General features: G+C 45.9%; 1 protein-coding gene across 1 annotated transcript in view; it reads right to left on the bottom strand.

The window, feature by feature from the left end:
* Positions 1-12,737, bottom strand: part of LOC147678400 (uncharacterized) — a 123,254-nt gene extending 110,517 nt beyond the window's left edge. The window contains exon 1 of the mRNA XM_086946575.1: positions 12,675-12,737. Coding sequence (XP_086802701.1) covers positions 12,675-12,729 — 55 coding nt within the window. The 5' untranslated portion in view covers positions 12,730-12,737. The remainder of the gene's footprint in view (positions 1-12,674) is intronic.
* Positions 12,738-13,042: the final 305 nt, after the last annotated feature.

Below are 13,042 nucleotides of genomic sequence, written 5' to 3'. Positions count from 1 at the left end.
GTTGCTGGGGGGGGGAAGGGGAGGGCATTGCTAATCCATCTGGGCACAGGGGTGCAGTGGAAGAGTCAGGTCTTGAGAGCCTTCCTGATTTGGGTCAGCGACGGGGATTGACTGAGGTGGAGAGGACTTGGCGGCGAGGTAGAAGAAGGATCTTCCTCCAATTCTAATCTTGTGGATCCATGACACAGTGGCCAGGGCCAGTTGGGCGGAGCGGAGGTGTCTGGTGGGTACATGGAATGAGAAGCAGTGGTTCAGATATGCTGGTCCTGCGTTGTGGAGAGCTTTATATGTGTGTGTGAGAGAAGCTTGAAAGTGATAATTTGGTTGAGTTCTCCAAGGTGTTCGGTGATGTGGCTGCAACGGGGAAGGCTGAGGACCAGTCTAGCTGCTGGATTTTGAATGTTTCATAGTTTTCTGAGGAGTTTCTTGGTGACGGCAGGGTAGAGTGCGTTGCCGTAGTTGAGTCTGCTGCTGATGAGAGTGTAAGTGACCGTCTTTCTGGATTCGGTGGGGATCAATCTGAATGTCTTACATAGTAGGCAAAGTGCCTGGAAGCTAAAATTGCATGTTGAACAAATCAAGGAAACTATCCTTTCCGTGATAAATTTACTGAAGAAGAGGCATACGAACATGTATACATTTATGCTGACTGGCCAGATTCTAGCTTTGTTGCTTGCTTATCAGCAAACATTGCATATTGTCCAGTGACTAACCTACCTTGTGCCTTTCAATCAGAGATAACTTGAACCAGTGGTTTCTGGTGGTCTGCACTAGCAACTAATTGTCCACATCAGCACTTAAGACAGGCTTTCACATGGTGGTGCTGTGTTTCTAATTTAGAGATGAGCACAACAACAGCTGTTCATTAATTCGATATCCATTAAAAACTACCAATTTGTGATGTCCAAGCCATTGTTATAATGTTGGAGGGCCTGAAAGAAATTGAATTGTTACACTTGTAGTAATTTGATGGTTCTTAGGACTATTGGCAGCGCTGGTAGGGGCAATGGGTGGTGCAAGCTACAGTGGCCGCCTGACGAGGGCCCTGGCACTTATGTTTTTTACATATTGAACACTGCCTTCAGAAAATTTATAGTAAAACTATTTTATTACCATTTTATTTTATAAGTGACTGGCTGAACCTGTGAGGAAAGCATGTGTAGGGAGTGGCAGGACTGGGCCATGACAGGGGGGAGGAGTGGTGGGCACTGTAAGTGCACCTGTCCGTTTGGCTGGCCGTCTTAGGAGGGACAAACTGACATGCGCACATGGGTTTCACCAACCCAGCTGTGTTCCATAGCCTCTTGGAGAAACAGCACAGACTCCCTGAAAGAGTGTCAAACCAGCCCGCTCAAGCCAATCACGGTGATGTGCTCATGCTTGGTAGTAGCATGAGAGCAGCATCTGGATTGAATGGGGAGGTTGTGATAGGGTCCCAGGGACTGCCTGGAGCAGTAGATTAGAGGGTAAATGACATTTACACAGTGGCGGTTTCCCCATGGGGGCGTTTGGGCGCCGCCCCCCCTGTTTTCTCGCCGTGCGAGAAGAAGGCAGAAACAAATGGTAGTTATTTATTTATAACTACCATTTGTTTCTGCCTGCCCTTCTCGCACGGCGAGAAAACACTACAGTCAGCAGAACAGAACTTCCTTCCTGGTTACTAACCCGACTCGAGTCTCAGGGAAGGGGGGAGTGGCTTGGGGGAGTGGCTTGCCCAATGTTGTTAATACGGACTGTTTGGACAGCCTGAGAGGCAGTCCAAACAGACAGTATTAGCAACAGAGGGCAAGCCGCTCCCCCAAGCCTCCTCCCACTTTCTGTTCTGCAGGATGCAGACTAAGTGGAATGACGTTTTTAGGGCAGCCGGCCGAACCAATCAGCGCCGGCTGCCATGGAGGGGAGGGAGGCTGCCTGCAGCCTTCCGTGACGAGAGCGGCGGCATTCGAATTTCAGGATGGCGGGAGCAGTCTCGGGACTCAAGAGTCAGAGCGGGAACTCGGGAAGCCATTGCCAAGGTAAGTTTTTTATATTTATTTATAGAGTTTTATTCTCTGTGGGCGCTGAATGAGCTTGGAACATGCTTAATCCTGTTCTCAGTGTCCGGTCATGGAGCCACGATTGCCTCTTTAGAACTACTTCACTTTCCTTCAGGGATTGAAAGGTGGAGGGAGATGTTACCAATGGATCAGTGACTACTGTTTTTGCTGGGAATACTAGTTCCTCCATCCTAGAATTTTAACGCTATAATTGTTGGTATAAACGCTAGGTTAGTACAATCATTAAGGCGGGGAAACAACTTTTTTTTAAAATAGGCCAAAGAGCAAGAGAAGTAACGAAGTAAAAAGCATGACAAAATGTCCAAGAGCTATTAATGCGAATGTAAAGGCTCCCGCGTCCAATATGGAGGACATAGAAGGACGCTACAGGCAAGTATCTCTGCCTAATATTCATCATTGTTATAGAACCTGTCTGTTAAAGTTTGACTTTCTCCTCAGTTTGTTACTTGTACAACTGCAAGGCACGAGTACCGAGAATGCCCAGACAAAACGGGCAAGAGGCCATCTTGAATGTACATAAATTAGTGTTGTCTGGGACCGTTGCAGACTATCAATTGAGTGCATTGTTGACGTCAGTTGTGCAAAGAGTGTTGTGAAACAGAGCAGCCGGAAAGAATCCTACCTACCGGTTCTGTTTCACACGTTCACAATTATACGGCAAAGGAGCGATTCCTTGCATGTCTGTTAAAAAATGCGCCTCCGATGGGAACGCTTCGCTGGGATAAACAGCGAGAACAATATCAACAGGCAGCCCAGTGGGGCTGTAAAATCAATACCGGGGCCTGCTGTTTTTAAAATAAATTGAAGTATCCGATAAGAGCAGACAAACAGCCTGCTCACTGTGGTAGTTTGTTCTGCAGCAGCAGAACAAATAAGAGGGTATGGTAAACGTTTTTTTAATGACAAAGTGCTGAGCTAGAAGGTGGCAGGCGCATTACGGCCATCAGGCTGAAAGGGCTTTATTTATTTTTATTCAATTTACAATCTGAAAATCAATTTCTGCATTGACTGACATTTTACGCCCCACTACTTTCAAATGTCACCAGCCGCCACTGCATTTACATCGCGGTGATCACACTGCGATGCCATTACAATGCGGTCATTATAACGACCGCGTTGTTAGCACACAATGCCATTACCACGCTAGTCATTACATCGACTTTCAGTAGATGGCATGCTAACATTAAAAATAGTATAGTTTACTGTTCAAACACCTTTCCTACTGTTGCGTAGGCTGGAGTTGGAATAGTAAATTATGTATTTCTAATGTCAGCGCTATCTACTGCAAGTCGATGTAATGACTTGCGTAGTAATGGCTTTGCGTGGTAACAATCCGGTCGTTGTAACAACCGCGTTGTAATGTCACGCGATGTAATGACTCACGTGCTAATGAGTCATATTCGAGTAGAGTACCACCGAGGCGGGAGGCGATCAGCAGCATCAGGTAAGTCTTTTTTTTAATTTCTTATCAATACCACCCACTCCGCCACCCCCCCGCCACTGTATATTGGCAGCAGCTACGAACGAACTGCCTTCAATCAACAGATAAGTCATGCAGAGAACTGTTTACAGGATACATGAAAGAATTAGTCACACTGCCTGTCATAATTCTGTAAATCAATACATATACAAAGAGGTCTAATCACACCAGCTGAACCACAGTAGTTAAGGAGCTGTCTAAAAACCTGTAACTGTACGCAAATGTATATGTTGTGTATGTATGTGCATGTTCTATGATAGCAACGGCTTTCTCCACACAAGTAATGTTGTCTGTAGGCAAGACCTAAAAACTAAGTAGAAGCAGTCAGCATTCTACAAAATAACCAATTAGGGTTTATGAAAACGTTTTTAACATAAAATTCACTATTCATGCAGGTATAACACAAGCCAAAATAAAAGGTAAACTAGGGGGCATATTAATTAGAAAATGGTGTTACGCCGCCCAGGGCCGGACTGAGAACAGAAACCGGCCCTGGCAAACTGCTCAGCTGGCCCACCTGGGGTCAGGGGGAGTGCAGTTGAGCAGTTTGCGACGGCCGGTTTCAGACGATTTTGTTACCGGGGGCCGACATTGCCGACCCCGGTAACAAAAACGGCCCCCAGGGGCCCAAAACCGGCCCCTACCCTAGCGGCCTACCGGGGAAACGCCCGGTGCCCGCTATGGACAGTCCGGCCCTGACGCCGCCAGCTATCTTGCTGCGTGGAGCTGCGTCATTAGGAATGTGCAGAGATGCATCCTACTTACAGCAGTATGACGCATCCCTGGATTTTCCCCTGTGCTGGCGCACAATTGACTGCCTAGCGCCAGTGCAGACATCCATGGTGCAAGGGTGCCTGCGTTGCAGGGATGACATAGGTGTTGCGTAGGAACAGCCATGGAATGCCCCTTTCACACAGAGTAATGCGTGAAAGGGGGCCATATTCACAAGACTATGAAAAGGCATGCAGGGTGGTATTATGTAAATATGGGCAGGCACACTGCGCCTCAGGAGCACCATAAAAGTGACGCTCCGGTTGCGTTAATGTATCGCAGGGGCGTTGTAAATATGCCCTTGCTGTTCTCAAAATCAGAACAAGAAAAATTATGCAGAAAATAGGTTAGGACAAATACAATAAACATATGACTACTACCTGTTATGATTAGAAGATATGTCAGGTCCTCTCCTTATTATCAGTTTGTGCGGTTGACTTTCAAGGAAGGGGGCAATGTGGTTATTATTAATTATTATAACAATGTATTTGATTCTACTCGTTGTGAGGTGGTTAGAGTGGATGTATGTCAGTACAACGCGATCTTTTAGATCGCGGTACTTGACATCCCAGGTTTTACAACGCAAGTCGTTACAACAACTTGCGTTGGAGGGCGCGGAATTCGGAATTTTTTAATTTTATATTGCAACACCAGTCCCCGTAACAGTAGGTAAGGTGTTGGACTATAAAATTAAAACATTCCTTATCCCACAGCGCCATCCAGCGCAGGTCGTAGTAACGACTTGCGTTGTAACAGCTGCGGGGAAAAGGTTGTGCGGTGTAAACACCACGTTGTAAACGACGTTCCCCGGTTAGAGTCCTGGAAGCTGACCTCGATGTGTTTTTCTTACTGTTAAAGCAAGTTTTGCTAATTGTATGGTCCAAGAAAGAGCTTATTTAGCAGTGTTCCATACAAGACTCAATAAAAATCCTGAAACATCAGTTCAAAATACACTCTGTTCCAACACATATTCAAGCAGCCAGAAAGGAAACCTTGCAATGATTCTAACAGCCACCCAAACTGGGTGTGTTCTGACTAGAAGGCAGCCTGACTCTGGATGCAAGCTTGACTGTTAAATTAACAAGATTTGTGAAACCTCCATGTCCAAACACTAAGAAGCTCGGAATCATATATGACACCAGCTGTGGCCAACATGTGGAAGGACTGGGGCCTAAGCAGAGTTGCTTCCAAAGACCACACCTTCTGCCCAGCCCCAGCTCTGCATGGCTTAAGAAAGTGCATGGTCTCTTCAATGGATTTACAATTTAGATGGTTAGCTGGAAAGAAAGTGAGATATATTCACACTGTGGAAGGCCATGTGCAGTGAGTTATGTTCACACTGAGTATTGTGCAGACCCTGTTCTCATTCTGCACTGTGCATGACCCACAGGATTGGACTGAAATCCAAGGCCAGGATGGTGGGTGCAGGGCCTGACTAAAAAACCATGCTCTAGTCACTGACGGCTGGCTTTTACCGAGGGCGAGGGATAGGAGGGGGCACACACACACAAAGATTATTCACCTACCTCCGCCGCGCGACATCCTCCTCTCTCGGGTGTCTTCCAGGAAGTTTCCGATGCAGGAAGTGCCCTACCCAGCACCAGGATTGGATAGAGCAGGCTCTCTCAGCGCTCCTAAGAACACTGGATGCCTGCTCTTTCTCTAACCCAGCTGTCTATGACAGCTGGGTTAGAGAACTTTGAAAGGCGTATGTCTGGCTGGCCATCCCAAGACTGCCGGCCAACGAGACATGCACATTTTAAAGTGCACACCTTCCTGCTGCCTCTCGGCAGCGCTGGCCCGCTCCGTCCTGACACTTAGTTCGGGACGGGTTACTGAAAAATAAAAGATAATAAATCAACTTTATTACCATTTTATTTTTTATCTCTGGGGCTTGTGGGGCGACTCTCTTCCTCTAAAATGGAGGAGCCGTCCCTGGCTCTAGTGAAGCGTCAAAGGCCATGCACAGTTGGTTATGGCCAAATGATCGCTGTTAGAGGACTCATGCACTCAGCTCAGGGCCGGACTAGCCGTAGGGGGCACTCTGAAACCTGGCTCAATCCTTCGTCCACCCCAATCTTAGACCTCTTGGTGCCCCCCTCACATGACATAATTCGCCTAGATAGAGTTAGGAAGCAGGGAGGGGGTCTTGCTTGTATACATCCGAACACACTTGTGGTCTCCCTTGCAGAGCCCTCCTCGCCAGCTAATTTTGAATACCTTTGCCTCAACGTCTCTAGTAACAATCATTTGGTCTGCAAATTAAACACCTTCTATCAACCCACAGGCGACAATCTCCCCTTCATTGAGAAATTAATGGAAATCATCTCTGGCAATGTGGACTCAGTCCAGCCCCACATTTACCTTGGGGACTTTAACCTACATTGGTCAAATACTAATGACGAAGCAGTTTCGTGCCTTAAGTCCTTCTGGAACGATCACGAATTGATTCAACATTGTGACCAACCCACACACACTAAAGGGGAAACTCTAGACCTCATCATCTCCAAAGGTCATAACATCACTTTGGACTCCATCATACCATGTGACTGGTCGGATCATCAGATCATTACATTCCATCTCAACTCGGAGGTCCTCCGGTGTAAGGCACAAAGAACTAAACCAAAGATATAGAAAAGAGACCTCAGAGATATCAACACAGTTGACCTAGCAACCCGCTTTAAGCGGGCCCTTTCTCCCCAAGGAGAAATACTTGAAGTCAATGCAGAGACTCCTACAGACTACTACAATTCCTCCATTGCCGGTATCATGTATTCTATAGTGCCACTCCAGCAAAAGAATGCACCTACTAAAAGATCTAAAACTTTGTTCAATGGCAACCTAAATTTGGAACGTCGCAATCTAAGGACCATCGAATGTTCTTGGAGATCCACACCATCTGCGGACCATCTAAAAACCCTAAGATCAGCAAGAAGCGCTTATAACAAGCAAATCAAGACAGCTAAAGTGGAATATTTCAGATCCCAACTTATCCAAGCGTCTAATCAACCCAAGAAGTTGTTTGAACTGGTTAAACAACAATCGGTGGAAGCCCCTAACCGTCCAGCTGCAAAAGTCATCCCTCCCTCGTGTGATGACCTAGCAGCCTTCTTCACGGAGAAATCTAGACTTAGTAACATCGATCTGGAGACCAGGAAGGCTCTCCTGCTACACAAAAAACCTGCACACCCCCTACCCTTGTTAGACAAGGAAGAACCAGTCAGATGGGGTATCAAGAACAACGCACCAGGGATACTTTTATTCCCCTAACTGAAACAGAGATCAAAAAGGTTCTTCGGAGTATTAACCCATCAAATCATTTCAAAGACCCGTTACTTCCCAACATCTTCAAAGAAATTAAGGAAGAAATCTCCCCATTCTGGACAAAGATAGTCAATGCATCTTTGTCACAAGGCACGATCCCAGATTGCCTAAAAGAGGTGCAGGTAACACCTATTTTAAAAAAACACAACAGCTGACAGAACAGATCTTAACAACTTTCGACCTATCTCCAGTATCCCTACACTAGCCAAACTCCTTGAAAAATGCGTCCAGTTTCAACTTTGCACACATATCGAAAATTTCAATCTTATGGACCAATGCCAATCTGTTTTTAGGAGTGGGCACAGCACAGAATTGGCTCTCACTCATGTGATGGATGACATCTTAATGTTGCTTGATCGAAATTAATCCTGCCTCCTTATCCTACTCGATCTCTCCTCCGCCTTTGACACTGTCAATCATGACAACCTTTTATTCATTCTTGAACATAGGATGAGCCTCTCCGGTCAGGTGCTTCTTTGGTTCTCATCCTTCCTGCAGCACAGGTCACAAAGAGTTAAAGCCAACCATTCCCTCTCCCTGCCATCCCCAGTCAACATGGGGGTTCCCCAAGGGTCCTCCCTATCTCCCATTCTTTTCAATTTGTTCCTTGAACCCTTAGCTAATGTTCTAAAATCCTTGAACATTCGCTTCCACATGTATGCAGACGACACCCAACTCTATCTGAAAATCTCCTCACTCAACTCCACCCTAGTGACTACCCAAAACTCGTTAACGGAGAACCACCTCCTGTTAAATACATACAAAACAGAATACCTCCTCATTTCTCCCCCAAAATATACTCCTAAAATAGAACTCTTGATGATTCAACTCACCTCTTTCAACTGCTCCCCCCGCAATATTGATTCAGCTAAATCGCTAGGAATCACCCTGGACAAGCATCTGAATATGAAGACCCACATTAGCAACGTGTGTAAGGGTGCTAACCACGTGTTGAGAACACTCAGGAATCTCAAACCCTTCCTACCTCCATCTGACTTCAAGCAAGTGGTCCAAGCGCTCGTCCTACCGAAGTTGGACTATGGCAGTGCTACGTTATGTGGCCTCCCCAAATACACTCTGGCCCCCCTAAAGGCTTCACTGAACGCGGCGGCCAGATTGATCACGAACACCAAGCGAAATGCCCACATCTCCCCGGTCTTAAAATCTCCAAACTGGCTCCCCTTTGAAGCTAGAATTCAATTGAAGATTGCCTGCCTAACCCACAAAGCCCTCCACTTCAAAACCCCCAACTACCTTGCGCACAAACTAGTACTATCAGGAGGGGGTAGACATTCTAGGAGTGCTAACTCCCTCCTCTTGAAACCTCAGATCTTCTGCAAAAAGAACATGCCAACAAGCCTTCTCTGGCGCTGCACCAAAAATGTGGAACTCTCTTCCACCGGAAATTCGCAGAATCTCCTCCAAGGTTGCTTTCAAAATGGAAGCTAAAAAATTCCTCATGAACAAGTTCTTACCTTAACACGATGGTCACTAATCGCTTTGTATATACTACAGCATTGGTTAATAATTCTATTTGTTACAATTGTATTCACCCCCCTTACATCATTATGTATCTCACTCCCTTGATATCATCTTATCCTTGACTAGCACACTCTGCGTTATTCCTGAATTAGATAGGATCTGTTATGCTTGAACCATATATGTTTCTATGCATATTGTTTCACCATTTTAGACTTGTTGTGATCTTTTTCCTTCCTCTACCACTAACTGTAAAGCGCTCTGATATCCTTCGGGATCTAGTTCACGCTATATAAAACTTTATAAATAAATAAATATACTGCTATCGAGATCATCTGTGATGTCATCGAGTCCTTTGATATGGCATCTGTGATGTCACGTGCAAGGTCATGGGCAGAGCATGGTGGGAGCACAAGTTAGGGTTTCCCCATAACTGTGACATTTCAGTGGTTTCGCAATTTTGCATTGTAACCATAATGTTAATATAACTGTGTGCTTTCTCAAGGAATATCTGAGGGTTTCTATCACCAAACCTTAATTTTACCTAAGTAACGATAAGTATAATTTACATTTAGCAAAGTTTTTCTATTATAAAAAAAACACTGTTAAAATGCAGTTAGGTTTACGATATAAAACTGAAATTTCCCTGAAATGTCCGGGTTGTTGTTAGCTCTTTAAAAAGTTGTTTGCACGCCTGCCATGCATCCATAATTCACACTCCAAAATAAGTGCTCAGGGCTTCACCCTTGATGTACTGTTTGACTTCAAAAGTCATATACATTAACTCTCCAGTAAGGTGATTTATGTCCTTACCATTAACATTACAAATGGCTCGCCTATTGACACAGGATGTGCTCTTTGTTCTCGTATTTACTGCTAAAGTGTTGTGAGGTCATAAGCATTGCATTTGGTGTGTGAGCTGTGTTTTTTGAGATGGAAAGGTAAATGTGGTTCACTGGTCATTGTGTGGTGTATATGTGATGAGTGTGTGGTGGGTGTGCCTGTGAATGACAATGCTTCTGTCTCATGTTGCAGCCCGCCCACTGTTTGACAGGGCCTTCAGCTGTGTACTGGTTAGAGGCGGCAGACCCGGGAGAAGAGGACGGCCCGGGACCAGGGTTCAATTCCCGAGGCGGCAGGGTAGTGGACCAGGGTCAGCGGACTCGATAATTCTCACTTCGGTGCCTACTCTAACCAGGGATCACACTCGGCAACTCTGGGCATTAGCTTGCCTCATCTCCACAACGGCCCCCCACATACGCCGGGGATGCCTGGTTTCACCTTGGAGATACCCAGTAGGGACCGTCTCACAGAGAAAGCCAGGACGGGTTCCCCAGCGGTCTATTGCGCAGAGATACTCCTTCGGGAGTCGATTCTAGCGCGTTAGAAAATTAAATTAAATTAAATGCACTTCCTAGGCACAGGCTGGCCCTGCACTAACTGCTTTGCAGCTAACAACTGCACAAAGCCGTGGGCTGTGTGTAACTGTGGTCTCCCGCACACAACCAGCCTCTTAAGCAGCCAAATGCAAGTTGAACATGGAATTTGCAAGTTAACTCCAGTTTGGATATCTCCGTTTTTGTGCAAATCCATAACTCCACCAAATGGTGCTAAAGATATTAGCAAATCAGATATGCAGGAAATCTCAGACCCCTTCATTGGCCTTAGCTTGACGTACCAAAAGAAAATGAAACATGTAGATTTCTAATTCTGCGCAGATTTCTCTAAAAGTGACACTGGGGTTTTAGCAAATGAACTCTTTCTGACCCTCTCCCCTTTAATGCCACCTCCCTTGATAAATTTGCTTGAAAGTCAAGGTATCAGAGATAAGCGACCTCCTCCTGCCAAGGGTCTGTCAAATAGCATGCAGATCTATGGAAAGGCACCAAGGGTAGCAGTAAATCCTAGATTTTTGACCACCCCTTCTTTAACATTGTCCCTTATTTTTATTTTTTTACGGAGTTTTATACAGAGCGAACTTGACCCGAAGGCACTTGCACCAGTTGCGTTACACGAGGACACATTCATTTTTGTTAGGCACAGGGAGATAAAGTGATTTGCCCAGAATCACAGGATGTGTGTTGCTCGTCCTTGCTGAGACTCGAACCCGGTTCCCCAGTTTTGAGGCTGACCGCCCTAGCTGTTAGGCCACATCCTCTCCTCTTATTGCATGTCACTGACACCTGCAGTCCTTCCACTGCCCTTAACTTGCTGTGAGCCTGCAAAATGTCATGCAGATTTATCAAACAGTGCCACAATTATCTGCAAATGAGAACTTTCTAACACCCCAACCCCATTTGCTTCAACCCACTCGATGGAGGTGCATGAAACTTGCCAAACTAACATGCGAAAAGTCTGACAAATGTCATGCGGAATTATCAAAAGATGCCATTATTATTAACAAACGAACACATTTCTCACTCCCCCCTTAACTGTGTCCCTGTCCCCCTTCGACTGAATTTGGAAAATTTAAAAATACTAAGATTAATTAAACAAAACAGGATAGTTTTGACTAAATTCATCAAATCTCCCTAAGGTTCAACAGTCAGATAGACCCTTTGAGGCCCACCCAACACTATTTTGTAACCCTGTTTTCTCAAACACTAGAGAAGTGATTTCCATGAAACTAAGAAAGGCACTTCCTTGAGTGAGTCCTACTTTCTTGGCAAGCCTGGTGTGATCAGGCTGGTCATGTTTCTGTAGCAGAGAGCACAGATTCCTATGGGAGTTAAAATGAGAAATGCTTTTGTCTCCTCCAACTCTATTCCATCTCAAACACCAGGAAACTTGCCATGCTGAACTTAAACTGGATAAACATGTCTTACTATTCCATGCAGATTCATAAAATAGGGCAGTTATTCAGTGGCGGCTCCCTGCTATGGCGGAGGAGCATCGCCCCACTGCTTTTGAGCAGTGTAAAGGAAAGGAAATATAAAATGACAGTAACTTTGAGTTATCATTTTATGTTTCCTTTGCAGGAGGGTGGGTGGGCGGGGCTACTCTGCACACGGAGCAGGGCAGGGGAGGAGTGGTTTGCCCGCTCCTAAGTGCGCAATGACTGTTTGGCCGCCCAAACCAGTCATGCGCACTTTCATTACAGCCTGTGTGGAGAACAAGCACAGGCCCGCATTCCCTGGTTGAAAGTCTAACAAAACCCATCACAACGCTGCAGTGCAGCATTGTGATTGGTATGGGGTGCCTACCAATCACAACACTGCAATGCAGCACCGTGATTGGTCAGGGGAGCCTGGTTGTTCTTCCTGGTTTCATGTCCCACAAAGAGAGCATGAGCAAGGAGCAGAGACGCAGGACCCGGCACCAGCAGCAAGGTAAGTGTGTAATAATTGTTTTTTTTTGTTTTACATTGATCAACATTGCGCCCTCCCCTCCACGCCTGCCCTCACCCTCCTGCGTCCGCCTTGCCATGCCCGTGTCATGCCAGCCGCCACTGCAGTTAAGTAAAGACAACCTCTGACCTAACGTGTCTTGCACATATAATAGAAACTCTTCACAGTGTGAAAGCAGGAACTATGCACAAACCCACACTTTAGGCGCTATCTTACCTGAATCCAAACACAGAGAGTGTAGCGCCACCAGCAGGAGGACTGCGGTATCCATGGTGATCCCTGCAGCAAGGAAAAGGAGAAAGAAGGCTGGTCACAGTGCTACACGTAGATGTCAAGTCAACACAACCAAAGAAACAATGACAAGTAGGCTTGGATGGTTGGCCCAGGATGACGAGATAAGGGGACTGACACAGAGATACAGAGCCTGCCCCCTGCAGGACTGATGGTTCATTATTGGACCTCAAGTCCAGAGCCTGTTACCTTCATGTCTGGAGAGATTACACAATTTGCACAGAGACACAAAGCCAGTCCCCTTTACAGCTGGGGAGATGAAACAAAGTACAGAGGCACAAAGCCAGTCACAT

The sequence above is a fragment of the Lissotriton vulgaris genome, chromosome 12 (genome assembly GCF_964263255.1).
Source record: "Lissotriton vulgaris chromosome 12, aLisVul1.2, whole genome shotgun sequence".
In the NCBI taxonomy this organism is placed as follows: domain Eukaryota; kingdom Metazoa; phylum Chordata; class Amphibia; order Caudata; family Salamandridae; genus Lissotriton; species Lissotriton vulgaris.
The sequence above is the reverse complement of the archived record's forward strand: the minus strand, read 5'-3'. Positions and strand labels throughout refer to the sequence as shown.